We start from the raw sequence: 18627 nt of genomic DNA on the forward strand, positions 1-18627 counted from the left end.
TTCAGCCCTTTTAGGAAATGTATTTGGAATAAACAAGTGCATGATTTTAAATTATATTCTGTCTAGATAGATTTCTGAGGAATTTAAATGGAAGGCTTAACATGTATGAAACCTGTTGTGGTTAATTGGAAATTAAATGTTAAATTCAATTATACACTACTGTGCAGAAGTCTTAGGCCTCTAGTATTTTCATCAAAAAAAAAAAAAAGGTTTTAAGCCAGGTATTTCAATCTTTTGCTTTAGTGTGTCAGTGGGGAAATACCAGTTTACATTTCCAAACATACCTTTTGCCATTAATTGTAATAATCCAGTGAGATTTTTGTATGCACAGGGAGCTCCACACAGAGATCTGATCTCATCAACATCCAGTCCTTCTGAAATGACATGAAGAATCAGAAAAAAATGAGACAGACTAAATCCAGAAGAACTGTGGCAACGTCTCCAAGTGCTTCAAGAAACATTAAAACATTAACAAATATATTGGAAATAAAAACAAATTTGCTCTTGTTGAATGAAAATGAAAAGTTGAATGGAGTGGCTGGTGTCGGCTGTATTTGAATGGAGAAAGTGCTCAGATGTCTGAGTGGTGTGTGAGTTATGTGGGATGTGGTGGTGAAACTGGACTGTATCTAAAGGGCTCTCATCCAACACTTGAGGATGGAGTGGTGACCCGTGAAGTCATGGGATTTTATTCCCATTTATTATTGTTGTTTTTCAACCAGTGTGTCACCTACAGATCTATGTCTATTCAAGTCAAAGCCTGTCCAGGAGATGATTATGTCTATGACTTTGTCAAACCCAACATATCAGTATCCTAGCCTATGAACTGTGCAGGTATAATTTGAACTCTTTTCTCCGTTACTTTTGTTATGATTTTATGTCAGTATAAAGAGTAAATGCTCTATCTATTGGGTAATTTAACATGCATCATTGTTTAATGGAAATAAGCATGCTTTAACTACAATCAGTGGTGTGATCTGCTTTTCAAATTCCTTACAAAAAGCAGTCACATAATTTAAAGCAATTTAGAGCAGGAGTCCATGTACCTTTTCTGCTTCCTTAAATGTTCAGAGCTGCTAAACTTGTTTTTGCTGCCCTCTTCTGGAGACTTTGTGCACTTTGTGTGTGTTTCATGTTTGTTCATTGATATTTAACAGGGGTTTTCACATCTGGATTTCCCCCTTTTTCTCTTTAAGGACTGTAACTCTGGACACCATTGGAGAAAGCGCAGGTCTCTGGACTTCCATGACAGTGCTTCCATATCCATGGGTCCTCTGATGTTGTCTGAAGGTTTTCAATCATTTGTAAATGAAGGTTTTTGATGATTTCTGCTGTGAATACTTTACATTTCACTGCATTGCATTATATTCCTTGTTCACAGATGAGTGGGTCCCAGAGCAAGTGAAGGTATCTGAGGCTTCTTGTCTGTGTGGTTCTCTGATGCTGTTACTTGCTACTCTGATGAGTTTCCTGACCCTGTGGCAGTGCAGTAAACTATATGGTAGTGTGCAATGTTTGCTTTCACTTTCACTTTTAACGGAATGGGTGGAGTGAGTCAATTAATGGTGGAAATGGAAATGGAGGCGAGGTCTCTCACACCTTCAAGGTGAAAAGAGGACACCTCACCAGTGTATGTTGGCTCGGGAGAAGGTTTTCAAGTGAGATTAAAGAATATGGCTTACCATGTGGAGTGGAAAAATGGCCGCTTGTTGAACTCTTGCTTTCCATGCTCGCTGTCTGGTGCGACGCGAATTCTGGCAATTATACAGCGACACACTTCTAAGACTGTCAGTTTTTTGGTGAGCTCAATATACAGTATAAGAATGGTTTGGAAATAAAAAGACACTGCATTTTGACACACACACACACACACACACACACACAAAATGCTCATAACACACATACACATACATGTACGTCATATACTGCTGTCTATATTATGGGTGAGGCCATAAAAGGGCCAGAGGGCACAGGTCGTCCTGACCAGTGGTGCAAAAAGTAAAGTGTCTTGTGACATTGTCTGATCCCTGTATAGTTCTCTGATAGTATTTCATAGTACTTTTTTCTGATAGTATTACTTGTTTTTGTCCTGATCCTGAATTTTTTTTTCACAATTATTTACGTTTTAGAGAAAGAGCGAGAGAGAGAGAGAGAAACAAAGTTTTTTAAACAAAGTCTCAGCTTTCAAATTGTTACGAAATTCAAACAATAAATACCATTTGGCTCTCTTTAATGTTGCATGATATCCTCCTTTCTAGTTACAGCACAAAATAAACATGAATGAAGGAATGTTGAAAGTACAACTTACCAAAATGTATCATGTCTCATGTAATCATTAAATCAGTGTTTTAACCGCAGAAAGACATCACTAAAACGGCTTGTAATCAATGTCATGTAACGTTACATTTACCTCAGAAAAGCCATTCAATGAGCTCGATAGTTAGCTGGATAAATAAACAAGAAGAAGACGAAGAAGAAGCATAATAATGCATTTAATAAGCTAAATAAAATTGGCTATTTAACAAACTATTACAGAATACAAAATAAAAATGATAAAAATTACTGCATGTAAAAAAGACACTTTAAAATGAAATCCTATATATGCCCTTTAAATAATACATACATGCACTGCATATAGTTGTCAGGTATGCTGATATGGTATATACAAGTTAAACAAGGTAACTGCAATTATCATACTGCAGGGTTCCTCAAATCTTGCTCAGGAGGGCCAATGCGCTGCAGAGTTTAGCTCCAACCCTGATCAAACTCACCTACCTGTGATTTTCTAATGATCCTGATGATCCAGAAGCATGCTCGGGTGTGTTTGATTAGGGTTAGAGCTAAACTCTGCAGGAAAGTGGATCTCGCTGGCCAGATTTGAGGATCCCTGTCATACTGTATTATTCACCAACATAATGCTATAATTATGTCAAAATCACTAAAAAGGGTTGATAAAAACAGACTTTAACTAAAACACCTACCTTGGTAGGAAGGCAAAGAACAAGCAGTCGTTGTCAAAAAACCTGTTCAGAATGTTTTTGTTGCAACATGCTCGCACACGACACTGTTCTGATCTGCTGCGTCATCAGCGCGCGATCGTCGTAACCCCATGGTGGCGCCGATGATTGTCTCTACACACAATATCATCATATTATCTATATTATGGTTTATATGAATAGCCTACAGTATTTTAATAGATATGGAAGTGACTGAACTGGTTACAGTTCTCAAAATTTCATTATTGTAATAATGTTTACGTGTTCACCCACAAGCATAAAATCATTACATTTTAATTCTGATTTACATCATGTATAATGCAATAAATGAATCTTACATAAGAGGCAGGGCCATAAAAAACACCATCAGAAACATGTTTGTTCAAATATGAAATAAAAGGAAAATGCAAAAGAACAAATGAGGTAACAGAGCTGGCTTCATAATCTGTTTCCCTTTTGTTTTTGAGTAATATATTGAAATAGATGTGATATTGATATTTAAATAGCATCTGTGCAATTGTTTTAATTGTCTATAGTGATGATACTGATACTTATTTGCGTCAATTGTGTGTAGCAATGTATCTTCATTTCTAAAGGATCTGAAGAATGTTGCAGCGCCGGTTGAAATTCTCTTCATATAAGATCAGATAGGGTGAGGTTCTGTTATTTCGTAGATCCCCAAAAATATTTGTGTATTGTTATCATATTGATTGTTCACACAGGTGAGGCTGCATAAAGCTTTGATCCACCCTGAATGATGGCTTGTTCTCCCAGTCGATATATAAGAATAGTTTGGAAATAAAAAGACGCTGCATTTTGACACACACACACACATGCACGTCATTATGTTGCTGCTGTCTATATTATGGGTGAGGCCATAAAAGGGCCAGAGGGCACAGATCCACCCAAGATATTTTTTTTCCAGCTATAGTAATTGCAAAATAATATAAAGTGAAAAGTAATAATTAAAACTGAATATATAAATGAAATTGAACAAATGAGTTAGAAACTAACATAAAATAAATAATAAAACAACTCAGTATATAAAGGTGATTTGTCAGGGGTAAAGTCTGTCTTTAAATTATGTAATATATTCCAGGCCTGAGATTCTGCAGAGGCAAATTATTACAGGGAGTTTAAAAACACTATGACAGTGACACTGGACAACTAGCCTACGTAATGTAGTTTAAAAAGACAGGTACGTGCAATTTACGTCATTATGAATTCATAACACTGATTTTGCACAAATTGTCCAAACTAAGCCTAATGATCTGAAAAACAATGAAAACAGCCATCCGAACAGACTCTTGATTTGCCAGTTCTGGTTCACTGAATAATGAATTACTGCATTACAGGAAAGCCGGTGATGCTGGCTTCTCTGACCACTGATTCATAACACAATCACAGTTAGATTGATTTGTTTGAGGTTCCTCTGTGTCCTTTTTTATATATCCCATCTTTCTCTTTAAGAGCCCTCCACTCTTATTCTCTCTTCTTCCTCTCCTCTTCATATATCCTCTCCTACTTTGCTCCCATCATCTCTTTCTACCTCCATCACTCTTCCTCTTATCACCTCTCCTCTTCCTCCTATTTCTTCTACTCTTCCTCTGCCCATTCCATGCTGCACTTCTTCCTCTTCTTCTGTTAACTTATGTATAGAAAAATCATAATTGTTGAATGAACATTTAGTAAACTGTGCTTTGTGAAAGCATAAACTGTAGTGGTCTGTGTTAACAGTTGAACCTTGAATCAGAGAAGTTTGTGTGTAGTATTTTAAGACAATGTTGTATGTAATTTGTATGAAATCATGAATCATTTACAGTACGTTTAAGAAAATTATGAACTGTTCAGGTGGCTCCATTAACTGTTTTGAGGACATTGATTAGTTGGAGTGAATGTGTAAAAGCAACAGTAATAGTCTGATTGACTGTAATGATTTTGGGAATGAGTATCATCATAATACAGGTTAATCTGATTGTCTTCTATCTACGTCCATCTATTCAAGGCTAAAAAAAAATGTTCTCAATGGCAGGTGTACAAAGAATGACTGGCGTCATGTGACATGAAAAAAAAAGGAGGGGGAAAAAGAAACAAATAAAAATCTCCAAATTATTGTTGGAGGTGGTGTATTGTTTTGTTGCCAACTTAACCCAACCCAGGTTTTAGAAAAGGTCCACCCACATTTATTAATACAGTCATAGACAAGACTGCGACACCTGACGTTCTTTCTTCATTGCATTCAGTAACGGGATTAAGCTAAAAAAAAAATCACTGTGTTTTGGAGTGTTTTGGAGTTTACTGTGTATCAACATTTTGTCTCAGGTAAAGTTACTTTGCCTCATTTTATCTTATCACTCTTTCAGTCATCTGCTTTTGATAAATCTAAATTATTTTGTAACATATTGTTTTGTTATATATGTCATAACATTTTGTATAAACATCTGTAAACTGTAAACAACTGCTGTTTTTCCAACTGTTGACAACAAATTTAACTAAATTTACTACAATAACTATAGAAACACATTTTTCACGTGTATATGTGTGCGTGCAGGAGTAGGAGGTGCTGGTATTCACAATGAGGTTCATATTCTCATTGTGTGTTTCAATGCTGCTACTGTATGGTGAGTGTTTTATACATATTTGAAAATACACCTGTGGCCAAAAAAAACACTGGAATTATGCTGTATTCAAATAAGTGAACTGACTGTATCATCTTTTAAAATTAATCTATTATTCTTATATTCTTTTGTTTTAAAGGTGAAATAATTGATGGACAATCAACAGGTAATTCTTTCCATTCATATGCTAATAACAATGTTTAAAATAAAACTTTCACTTCACCATACTGCTTCGCATTTCGATCTCTAGCCTTCAATTAGACAAACTCAATTGTTGAGGAAAAAAAAGATCTCTCTTTATGATAAACAGGTTATTTCAATAGTATTGAGAAACTTAAATAGTTCTAATATCAGTACTTGCTACATTAGCTGAATAGCACACAGTACTTCATTATGCATTGAAACTGCTGGCTAAAGTAAGAGTCTGTTTGGATCACGTAGATTGAGAAAAAACTATAAATGCAATCAAAAGTACCCCACTACTTAGTTTATTGAAAAGTGTTAACCCTGTTCTCTTTGGTCTCTCTTATTTCATGGCATGAAAGTCTCTAGCATTCCCAGTCCATCCTGATAGCAATGAGACATTGTTCTTTAACAAACCGCACTAAGTCACTCAAAATAAATGGATTGTGAAAAGTTTGTGGTGTGTCAGAAATCACCCTAAAAGTATGTACTTTTTGTGATTAAAAAAGTACATATTTTGGAGCATATCGCAATAGTATATACAACTAATGGAATGTACTAGTACGTCATGCAATTTCATCTTAAAAACCACATACTGTAGGTGTGTGCATCCCGCCACCGTATCTTTCATTCTGTCACATCCTGAGCTACACATTCCACATTTCATTTATATTTTCCACTATCCTTCTTTCATTATTCCTCATTTTATTTAATTTACACTACCCTACAATAGATGGGCATGTTAGACTGTTTATATCCTCATTGTCACTGCTAAAGGAAAAGAGATGCTCAGTCTTTAGATTTCGATAACTTAAAAAAGGTAGCTTAAGGAAAGCATTTTTCTAATCTCATGTAATAGTATAAAAAAAATGTCAATTTTAATGTTCCATAACAGATGATCCTTGCTACAACTACAATGTGCTGGATGATCCTCGAAGAGCCACCAACAATAAATATTCCTCTGAAATAATGTGTGACTGTGAGGTCAACTGGAACGGTTGGTACCGTCTCTTCGTTCAGGGTCAGAGCGTTCAGATGTCAGACACATGTGTTGATCAGGACAGCTGTGGCACTCATGCTCCACTGTGGCTGAATGGAGGACATCCAACAATTGGAGATGGAGTGGTCACTCGAGGTGTCTGCGGTCACTATGACAATGACTGCTGCTCTTTTCTGTCCAATCCCATTAAAGTCAAAGCCTGTCTGGGAGATTATTATGTCTATGAGTTTGTGAAACCAGCTTTCTGCTTTTTAGCATATTGTGCAGGTAAATATCTTTATATTTTCCCTTTGTTTGTGTAAGTCATAATTTTATCTTTGTTGATTTGATTTTAATCTCTTTCTCCCTCTCTCTCTCTTTATAGATGCAATGAACATCAACACCACTTATACTGTCACAACTACAATTACGACTGGTAATGTAATGTTTTGCAGTCTGGAGGACTATTGTTTTGCACGAGCGAATCAGATTCATGTTTGTGATTTTATGTAAATAATAACAGTTACTAAATATTCCATGATTTACAGTCACAAAAATTTAAAGGAAATGAATTGGAGTAAAAGTGTTCATAGCTTTTTAAAAATGGAATAAAGTTCAAACGTAAAGAGAAGTATTAAAGTATTAAAAATGTTTAATGCTTTAAAAAAAAGAAAAAAAAGAAAAACATTACAAAGTTTAAAAATATTTTTAAAAGCTATGTAAAATCTATACATTGTTGCATGTAAAATTATTGTTACTTTTGCATTATTACTGCCCATAGAGGTAGACTATATATTACTGTTGGTTTTACTTTAATAGGTTGTGCAGAATAAATGAGACAGTGTGGATATTCATTTATTTATTTATTATGTAATTTATATATAATTCCTATCATTTCTCACACTTGTTTTGCAGCATTGAATCACAGTGGACTTCATTTTTTTTTTTTTTTGCCACTGATCAACAGAATAAGGGTCAAATCTTAAAGTGAAAACGTATCTCTACAACATGTTTTTTTTTTTTTTTAATTCCAAACATAAAATCAAAACTAAACTTTCATCAGTATTCATATTTAATATGACACTTCATTCTTCACTGACTGGTGAAGCTGATTAGTTTCAGTCACATAAATATTAAGTATTAGAGAACATCTGTGCGTAGTCAGGGAGTTTCATCTGATTGTAACTGTTGAGTCAGTATTTTGGCACTGTTTACATAATGAAGAAAAAAGAACCTTGCAGCTTTGCTAAAACTAATTTAAAAGCACACAAGGCATGACAAGGCATTGAAAAAACCAACACAGAAATGGCTGGTGAGAAAAAACAACAATATTAATATTCTGGAGTGACCAACTCAGAGGTTAGATCTCAAAGTCAACCTACAGTAGAATTCATGCATGGTCTTAAAAAGTCAGTCAACTCCCAATCTCCATACAACCTACCCACACAAAGCTGTAATATTGTTAATGGTTCACCTACTTAATACAGACTCAAATGGGGTAAATATAGATGAAATCAATTATTTTGTGTTTGATATTTGCAATACATATTGACCAATACAATTTGACAGTTTTTCTTTGTCTGTTGATCAGTGTCAAGAAAAAATATCCTTCTTTAGTTCAGTGTTGGAAAACAATGAAAACTTTATGACTAATGTATGCACTCTGTGAATGGTTAAAAAAGGCAAATAGGCTTACAGACCAGCTTACTCAAATCAGTTATAACAAATAAGGAGCATTGAAAGCATTCTTGCCAAAGTTAAACTAATAGTAATCATCTTTCAATTATAAACTCCAGGTTTGCTGCTTATGCCCTTTTGACACAAATAAAAAGAGATGATCAGACTCAAAAATGGATTTTTAAGCTTTGAAAATTATGATTTTATACTACAACTATCCGACAGTAAAAAAGTATATAAAACATGTGAAAATAAACTTTTGCAAAAACATAATTTATTTGTTTTCTTCACAGCAGTTCCTCCTGTTGACCCCTGCTACGACTACAATGTACTAGGTGATCCATGGAGAGCCACCAACAATCAATATACCTCTGAAATAATGTGTGACTGTGAGGTTAGCTGGGATGGCTGGTACCGTCTCTTCATTCAGGGTCAGAGCGTTCAGATGCCAGACACATGTGTTGATGAGTATAGCTGCAGCACTCATGCTCCACTGTGGCTGAACGGAGGACATCCAACAGTTGAGGATGGAGTGGTCACTCGAGATGTCTGCGGTCACTGGGACAATAACTGCTGCTATTTCCAATCCAATCCCATTAAAGTCAAAGCCTGTCCAGGCAATTATTTTGTTTATGAGTTTGTGAAACCAGCTTTTTGCTCTTTGGCATACTGCGCAGGTAAATATATTTACATTTTACCTTTGTTTACCTGAATCATAATTAGATCTTTGTTAATGTAAAAATTGATTAATATTTTTTTTTCAGATGTAGCGAACATAAACACTACCTATACTACTGTCACACCAAAGAAAACCTCAACAACAGCCACTACAAACTTGGACTTTACTGGTAATGTATTGTGCTAAGTTGGAATCTGTAGGATTTATTACTATGGAGAGATAAATTGATGTATTTGCAATTACTGCTTCCCATTGAACTAGTTTGACATGGAAATCAGAAAAAAAAAACAGTATCACCAAGCTGTCAACAAATTATGTTGGAATATTTTCTATTTTCTATGCATTATGGAAAAGTAACAAAAGGATACATTTTACAGGTTGAATATGTTTGCTTAAAAAATACTATCAAATATGTAAAAAATGTAAAAGAAAGAAAAACATGCATTGTTTCATCCAAACAGTGTACATTGTGACTGCCACTTAGATAAGGATACTGCAGTTTGTTTTAGGAGAAAAAATAAATGTTATTGAACAATATATTCAATTTATATATATTATTATGATTATTATTATTTTTCAGATATTGGGAAGAACAACATTTCCTATACTACTACAATGATAGAAACAACCTCAAATATGAAAACAACATTCATAGAAACTACAATCATGGTCACTGGGAATGCAGAAAGTACTACCACAGAACCAAAAACAACAGACCGCAGCACCATAGCTCCAGAAAGTTCCACAAAAGACACCACATCAATAGAAACCACCACAACAACAGAAAGCACCACCACTGGCACTGCAACTCCAGAAAGTTCCACAAATGAGAACACAACTACAGAAAACAAAGTAACCAGCATTACAACAACAGAAAGTACCACCACAGGCACCACGACAACAGCCAGCACCACATACAGAACCAAAAACAACAGACCGCAGCACCATAGCTCCAGAAAGTTCCACAAAAGACACCACATCAATAGAAACCACCACAACAACAGAAAGCACCACCACTGGCACTGCAACTCCAGAAAGTTCCACAAATGAGAACACAACTACAGAAAACAAAGTAACCAGCATTACAACAACAGAAAGTACCACCACAGGCACCACGACAACAGCCAGCACCACATCTGAGATTAAAAAAACAGAGAGCACCAAAACTCCAGAAAGTACCACAATGGAAGCCACGATGACAGAAGGTATGACTACTGGTATCACCAATCCAGAAGGCACCACAACAGCGACCAAAACAATAGGATCCACCACAATAACACAAATCACCACCACTGGCACCACAACAGACAATACAAGAAGTAACATCACCGAAACCACAACCCCAGAAAGTACAACAAAAGAAAGCACAATGACAGAAAGTACGACCACTGCCACCACAATTCCCGAAAGTACAATAATGAAGCCCACACCAGTAGAAACAACCACAACTCCAGAAAGTACAACAGCAAAGATCACAACAACAGAAAACACCATCACAACAACAGAAAGTAAAACAATGGAAACTACAACAACAGAAAGTACCACCACTGGTACCGCAACTCCAGAAAGTACAACAACGGAGCCTGCAACAGTAGAAACAACCACAATTACAGAAAGCATCACAACTGGCACAACCAATCCAGTACCACTACAAAGAACTACCACTGAGACCACAATGGACATTACAAAAACTGAAAGCACCAACACAGGCACCACAACAACAGAAAACACAACAACCAAAAGCACCACAGCAACAGAAAGTAAAACCACTGGTACCACCACTCCAGAAAGTGATACTACAGAAACCTCAACAACAGAAAGCACTACAACTAGCATAACAAATCCGGAAAGCACCACAAAGAAAACTACAACAACAGAAAGGGCCACGACCATGACCAAAACTCCAGACAGTACACCAGCAGCGCTCATAACAACAGAAAGCTCAATGACAGAAAGTACCACCATCGATTCAACAAAACCAGAAAGTACAACACCAGAGACCACAAGTACAGAAAGTATCACAACAACAGGAAGTACCAGCACAGGCACCACAAACAAGATCACAACAACAGAAAGCAACACCACTCCAGAAAGTACTGCCACAGACACCACAACAATAGAAAACACTGCCACTAGCTTCACAACTTCAGAAAGTACAACAATGGAGACCACACCAACAAAAAGCACCACAAAAGACACTACAACAACAGAAAGCACCACCATTGGTGCCACAACACCAGAAAACACAACAAAGACCACAACTCCAGAAAGCAACACAATGACAGGAAGTACAACTACTGGCAAAACCACTTCAGCGAGTACAACAACTGAAACCACAACAATAGAAAGTACCACCACAGACACCACAACTGAGATCAAAACAACAGAAGGCACCACCATTCCAGAAAGTACTACCCCAAAGACCACAACAACAGAAAGCACCACCACAGACACCACAACTAAGATCAAAACAACAGAAGGCACCACCATTCCAGAAAGTACTACCCCAAAGACCACAACAACAGAAAGCACCACCACTGGTACCACAACTCCAGAAAGCACCACAGTGACAGAAAGTACAATCACTGCCACAACCACTAAAGAAAGCACAACAGACACCCCAACAACAGAAAGTACCACCCCCGGGACAACAGCAGAGACCACAACAATAGAAAGTACGACCACCGGAACCACAACTGAGATTACAACAACAGAAGGCACCACCTCTCCAGAAAGTACTATCACAAAGACTACAACAACTGAAAGAACCACCCCACGTACTACAACTTCAGACAGTACAACAATGGAAATGACAACTACAGAAAGCACCACAACAGACACTACAACAACAACAAAAGAAAGCACCAACATAGGTACCACAACACCAGAAAGCACAACAACTGAAAACACAAGAATAGAAAGTATCACCACTGGCCCCACTATTCCAGAAAGCACAACAATGGAGACCACAAAAACAGAAAGAATCACCCCCAGCACAACAACCGAGGCCACAACAATAGAACGTACCACCACAACAGAGAACACAATAACAGAAGGCATCACCACTACAGAAAGTATAACAACAGAAACCACAACAACAGAAAGCACCACAACCAATAACACAACTCCAGAAAGCACCACAGTGACAAAAATTACAACCACTGGCACAACCACTCCAGAAAGCACAACACCGGAAACAACAACAACAACAGAAAGTACCACTCCCGGGACAACAACCGAGACCAAAACAATACAAAGTACCACCACAGGTACCACAACTGATATCACAACAGAAAGCATCACCACGGGTACCACAATTCCCAAAAGCACCACAATGACAGAAAGTACAACCATTGGCATAACCACTCCAGAAGGTTTAACAGCAGACACCACAACAACAGAAAGCACTACAACTGAAAGCAAAACCCCTGGTATTACAACTTCAGAAAGTACAATAATGGAAACCACAACTACAGAAAGTACCCCAACAGACACTACAACAACAGAAAGCACCACCACAGGTACCACAACACCAGAAAGCACAAAAATGACAGAAAGTACAACCACTGGCACCAACACTTCAGAAAGTACAACAACAGAAAGCACCACAACAGAAAGTAACACCCCTAGTATTACAACTTCAGAAAGTAAAACAATGGAAAGCACAACTACAGAAAGCACCACAACAGGCACTACAACAACAGAAAGCACCACCACAGGTACCACAACATCCGAAAGCACCACAACTGAGACCAAAACAGAGACCACGACAACAGAAAGCACCACAACCGGTACCACAACTCCGGAAAGCACAACAACCGAGACCACTACAGAAAGCACCACAACCGGTACCACAACTCCAGAAAGCACCACCACAGGCACCACAGCACCAGAAAGCACAACAACCGAGACCAAAACAACAGAAAGCACCACAACGGGTACCACAACTCCAGAAAGCACCACAATGACAGAAAGTACAACCACTGGCACAACACAGAAAGCACTACAACAGAAAGTACCACCATTGGAATTACAAGTTCAGAAAGTACAACAACAGAGACCACAACAACAGAAAGCACTACAACAGAAAGTACCACCATTGGAATTACAAGTTCAGAAAGTACAACAATGGAAACCACAACATACACTACAACAACAGAAAGCACCACCAAAGGTACCACAACACCAGAAAGCACCACTACAGGTACCACAACACTAGAAAGCACAACAATTGAGACCACAACAGACACTACAACAACAGGTAGCACCACCACAGCTAACACATCTCCAGAAAGCACCACCACAGGTACCACAACACCAGCAAGCACAACAACAGAGACCACAACAACAGAAAGCACCACAACCGGTACCAGAACTCCAGAAAGCACCACATTGACAGAAAGTACAACCACTGGCACAACCACTCCAGAAAGTACAACAACAGAAACCACAACAAATGAAAGCACTACAACAGAAAGTACCACCACTGGTATTACAACTTCAGAAAGTACAACAATGGAAACCACAACAGACACTACAACAGAAAGCCCCACCTCAGGTACCACAACAACAGAAAGCACCCCAACTCCAGAAAGCACCACAATGACAGAAAGTACAACCACTGGCACCACCTCTTCAGAAAGTACAACAATGGAAACCACAACAGACACTACAACAGAAAGCCCCACCTCAGGTACCACAACAACAGAAAGCACCCCAACTCCAGAAAGCACCACAATGACAGAAAGTACAACCACTGGCACCACCTCTTCAGAAAGTACAACAAAAGAGACCAAAATAACAGAAAGCACTACAGCAGAAAGTACAACCCCTGGTATTACAACTTCAAAAAGTACAACAATGGGAACCACAATTACAGAAAGCACCACAACAGACACCACAACAACTGAAAGCACGACCACAGGTACCACAACACCAGAAAGCACTACAACAGAGACCACAGGAAAGCAAAACGACCGAGACCACAACAGAAAGCACCACAACCGGTACCACAACTCCAGAAAGCACCAGAGCGACAGAAAGTACAACCACTGGCTCAACCACTCCAGAAAGTACAACAACAGAGACCACAACAACAGAAAGCTCTACAGCAGAAAGTACGACCCCTGGTATTTCAACTTCCGAAAGTACAACAATGGAAACCACAACTAGGGAAAGCACCCCAACCCACACTACAACAACAGAAAGCACTACCACAGGTACCGCAACACCAGAAAGCACCACCACAGGTACCACAACACCAAAAAGCACCACAACAGAGACCACAACAACAGAAAGCACCACAACCGGTACAACAACTCCTGAAAGCACCACAATGACAGAAAGTACAAAAACTGGCACCACCACTTCAGAAAGTACAACAACAGAGACCACAACAACAGAAAGCACCACAACAGACACTACAACACCAGAAAGCACAACAACCGAGACCACAACAGACACTACAACAGCAGAAAGCACCACCACAGGTATCACAACAACAGAAAGCACCACAACCGGTACCACAACTCCAGAAAGCACCACAATGACAGAAAGTACAACCACTGGCACAAGCACTTCAGAAAGTATGACAACAGAGACCACAACAACAGAGAGCACTGAAACAGAAAATACCACCACTGGTATTACAACTTCAGAAAGCACAACAACCGAGACCACAACAGACACTACAACAACAGAAAGCACCACCACAGGTACCATAACACCGGAAAGCACTTCCACAAGTACAACAACACCAGAAAGCACAACGGCCGAGACCACAACAGAGACCACAACAACAGAAAGCACTACAACAGAAAGTACCACCCCTGGTATTACAACTTCAGAAAGTACAACAATGGACATCACAACTATAGAAAGCACCACAACAGACACTACAACAACAGAAAGCACCACCACAGGTACCACAACACCAGAAAGCACAACAACCGAGACCACAACAACAGAAAGCACCACAACGGGTACCACAACTCCAGAAAGCACCACAGCAACAGAAAGTACAACCACTGGCACAACCACTCCAGAAAGTACAACAATAGAGACCACAACAACAGAAAGCACTACAACAGAAAGTACTACCCCTGGTATCACAACTTCAGAAAGTACAACAATGGAAACCACAACTAGAGAAAGCACAACAACAACAGAAAGCACAACAACTGAGACAACAACAGAAATTTCTACAAAAGGTTTATAGTTTTAAAATCTTTTAAAAACATTTTCTGTATAAAATGGTTTGAGAGAAATTTCAAATAAGATCCATATTTAATAAATTGCTCTTAAGGAATAAACGCACATGTTAGGTCATCGTGAGATTCTAATAAATAACATTCAGGTATATATAAAAAACAGTGCACTCTAAAATACCATTTTGTTTTTAAAATAAATAAATAAATAATGTATTAGTGGAAATAATAATAATCCCAGAGTGCTTTTTTCAACTATTTATGCTATTTTAAATAACGAATCTCATAATTTGTTAAATCATCCTTCTGTAACCATGTGTGAACATTTTGCTGCATATTGAATAAAAATAAAGAATAATAATAATAAAACAAATCAAGTCTTCTGTACATTATACTGATACAATTTCTATAGTAGAATCAAGAAGAATCATATATCCACAGCATAAAATAGAAGTGTTCAGGAGAGCTAATGAACAGAAACTTTTGCAAACTGTTTCGCAGTGATATTCCTATTTTGACCCTATACCTGAAGTATGTTGTTTAAATGACTATGTCTTTAATTAATATAGTTAATTAAATGTAAAATATAATGTAGTAAATAATTTGAAATAAAACAAAATATGAACAATGCATGTCTTAATCCTCTTTGACCTAAGTGAAGCATTTGACACATGATCATTTAATTTTGCTTAATTGACTGGAAATTGGTCTCTCCGGTAATATTCTGCATTGTTTTCTCTGTAATATTCTGAGACCAATTTCTAACATATAATTTTTAAGTAAGTAAACAAATTTAAAGTAGTAAATAATTTGAGGTAAAAACCAATATGAACAATGCATCAGTCTTAATCGGTTAAACTTCTAAATTGGTTCAAGACATATATTGCAGAAAGGTAATAATTTATTAACATAGGTGACTATGTATCAAATAAATATTAAATACTACATGGTGTTCCTAAAGATTAAATTCTTAGGCTACATTTATTATCATTATACATTATACTTCTGGCCAGTATAACTCAGAAACATGGAATGCATTAGCAATTTTATGCAGATGATATACAATTATAAATTTCAGCTGATTTCAGAGACACTGTTGCTTGAAGATAAAACTGAAACTCTTATTGAGGGCGCTGAGCATGTAAGAGGAAGGATAGAAGCTGGATTATGCACCTTTATTCTAAAAACTAAGATAAAAGTAAAGAACCTAGGTGTGATTATGGACTAAGATTTGAGTTTTAAATCTCATATTAATAAAGTGACAAAAACTTTACTTATTATTTTTGCTCATCATGATTACTGTAATGTTATGTATAATGTACCATAGCTTAGCTACAATTGATACAAAATGCAGCGGGCAAAGTACTGATTAAATCAAGAAGGAGAGACCATATTAATAGTTTTAATACAATTACACTGGTTGCCAGTTCAAGAAAGGATTGATTTTCATGTTATTATGTTTCAAGTCGTAATTTAAAATGTTCTAATGCTGGTCTTTTGGAAAACTATGCAATAAATCCTAAGTGAATCTGTGATGCTTCTTTTAGCCACTATATCCCCAAAATTTGGAACTGTCAACCAATTTAAATTAGACAGTCTTCAATCTTTCAGATTTTCAAAACACAAGAAAAGTCTTTTTAAAATATTTTTTGTATACTGATACCAGTTGTTGTGATACCACAACAACTGATACCATTGTTGTGTGAAGTTGCAGTGTAAATGTGGAACATTTTTAATTTTGTTTGTAGGTATTTTTCTTGTTAAGCACTTTGAGCTGGATTTATTATTAAAAGTGCTAAACAAAGTTTGATTAATGATTTGCTATTATATAATAACAGAAAGCACAACAACGGAGACCACAACAACAGAAGGCACTACAATGACAGAAAGTACAACCACTGGCCCCACCACTCCAGAAAGTACAACAATGGAGACCACAACAACAGAAAGTACCACCCCCGGCACAACAACGGAGACCACAACAATAGAAAGTACCACCACAGGCACCACAACTGAGATCACAACAACAGAAGGCACCACAACTCCAGAAAGTACTACGCCTGTTATTACAACTTCAGAAAGCACAACAATCGAAACCACAACTATAGAAAGCACCACCACAGGTACCACAACACCAGAAAGCACAAAAACAGAGACCACAACAACAGAAAGCACTACAACAGAAAGTACCACCACTGGTATTACAACTTCAGAAATTACAACAATGGAAACCACGACTACAGAAAGCACGACAACAGACACTACAACAACAGAAAGCACCACCAAAGGTACCACAACACCTGAAAGCTCAACATCCGAGACCACTACTCCAGAAAGCACCACAGTGACAGAAAGTACAACCACTGGCACAACCACTCCAGAAATTATGACAACAGAGACCACAACAACAGAAAGCACGACAACAGAAAGCACCACCACAACAAGTACCACATCTCCAGAAAGCACCACAGTGTTAGAAAGTACAACCACTGGCACCACCACTCCAGAAAGTACAATAAAGGAGACCACAACAACAGAAAGTACCACCCCCGGGGAAACAACTGAAACCACAACAATAGAGAGTACCACCACAACTAAGATTACAACAACAGAAGGCACCACCACAGAAAGTACTACCACAGAGACCACAACAAGAGAAAGCACCGCCACCGGTACCACGACTCCAGAAAGCACCACAGTGACAGAAAGTACAACCACTGGCACAACCACTCCAGAAAGTACCACTACAGAGACCACAATAACAGAAAGCTCTAAAACAGAAAGCACCACCCCTGGTACTACAATTTCAGAAAGTACAACAATGGAAACAACAATTACAGAAAGCACCACAACAGACACTACAACAACAGAAAGCATCACCACAGATACCACAACAGCAGAAAGCACAACAACCGAGACCACAACAACAAAAAGCATCACAACTGGTACCACAACTCCAGAGAGCACCACAATGACAGAAAGTACAACCATTGGCATCACCACTTCAGAAAGTTCAACAACAGAAAGCACTACAACAGAAAGTACCACCCCTGTTATTACAACTTCAGAAAGCGCAAGAACAGAAACCACAACTATAGAAAGCACCACCACAGTTACCACAACACCAGAAAGCACAACAACCGAGACCACAACAGGTACAACAACACCAGAAAGCACAACAACAGGTACCACAACACCAGAAAGCACAACAACCGAGACCACAACAACAGAAAGCACCACAACGGGTACCACAACTCCAGAAAGCACCACTACAGGTACCACAACACCG

At 37.8% G+C, this 18627-nt stretch overlaps 1 protein-coding gene across 1 annotated transcript in view; it reads left to right on the forward strand.

Annotated features, from left to right (window-relative positions):
• Positions 1-12666: 12666 nt before the first annotated feature.
• LOC107740859 (mucin-22-like) overlaps positions 12667-18627 on the forward strand; it is an 11223-nt gene continuing 5262 nt past the window's right edge. Inside the window, exons 1-4 of the mRNA XM_016553384.1 lie at positions 12667-13070; positions 13307-13393; positions 13424-14261; positions 14305-15341. Of these exons, the coding sequence (XP_016408870.1) occupies positions 12680-13070; positions 13307-13393; positions 13424-14261; positions 14305-15341 (2353 nt within the window). The 5' untranslated portion in view covers positions 12667-12679. The remainder of the gene's footprint in view (positions 13071-13306; positions 13394-13423; positions 14262-14304; positions 15342-18627) is intronic.

The sequence above is a fragment of the Sinocyclocheilus rhinocerous genome, unplaced genomic scaffold (genome assembly GCF_001515625.1).
Source record: "Sinocyclocheilus rhinocerous isolate Xijiao unplaced genomic scaffold, SAMN03320098_v1.1 scaffold1908, whole genome shotgun sequence".
Taxonomy (NCBI): Eukaryota; Metazoa; Chordata; class Actinopteri; order Cypriniformes; family Cyprinidae; genus Sinocyclocheilus; species Sinocyclocheilus rhinocerous.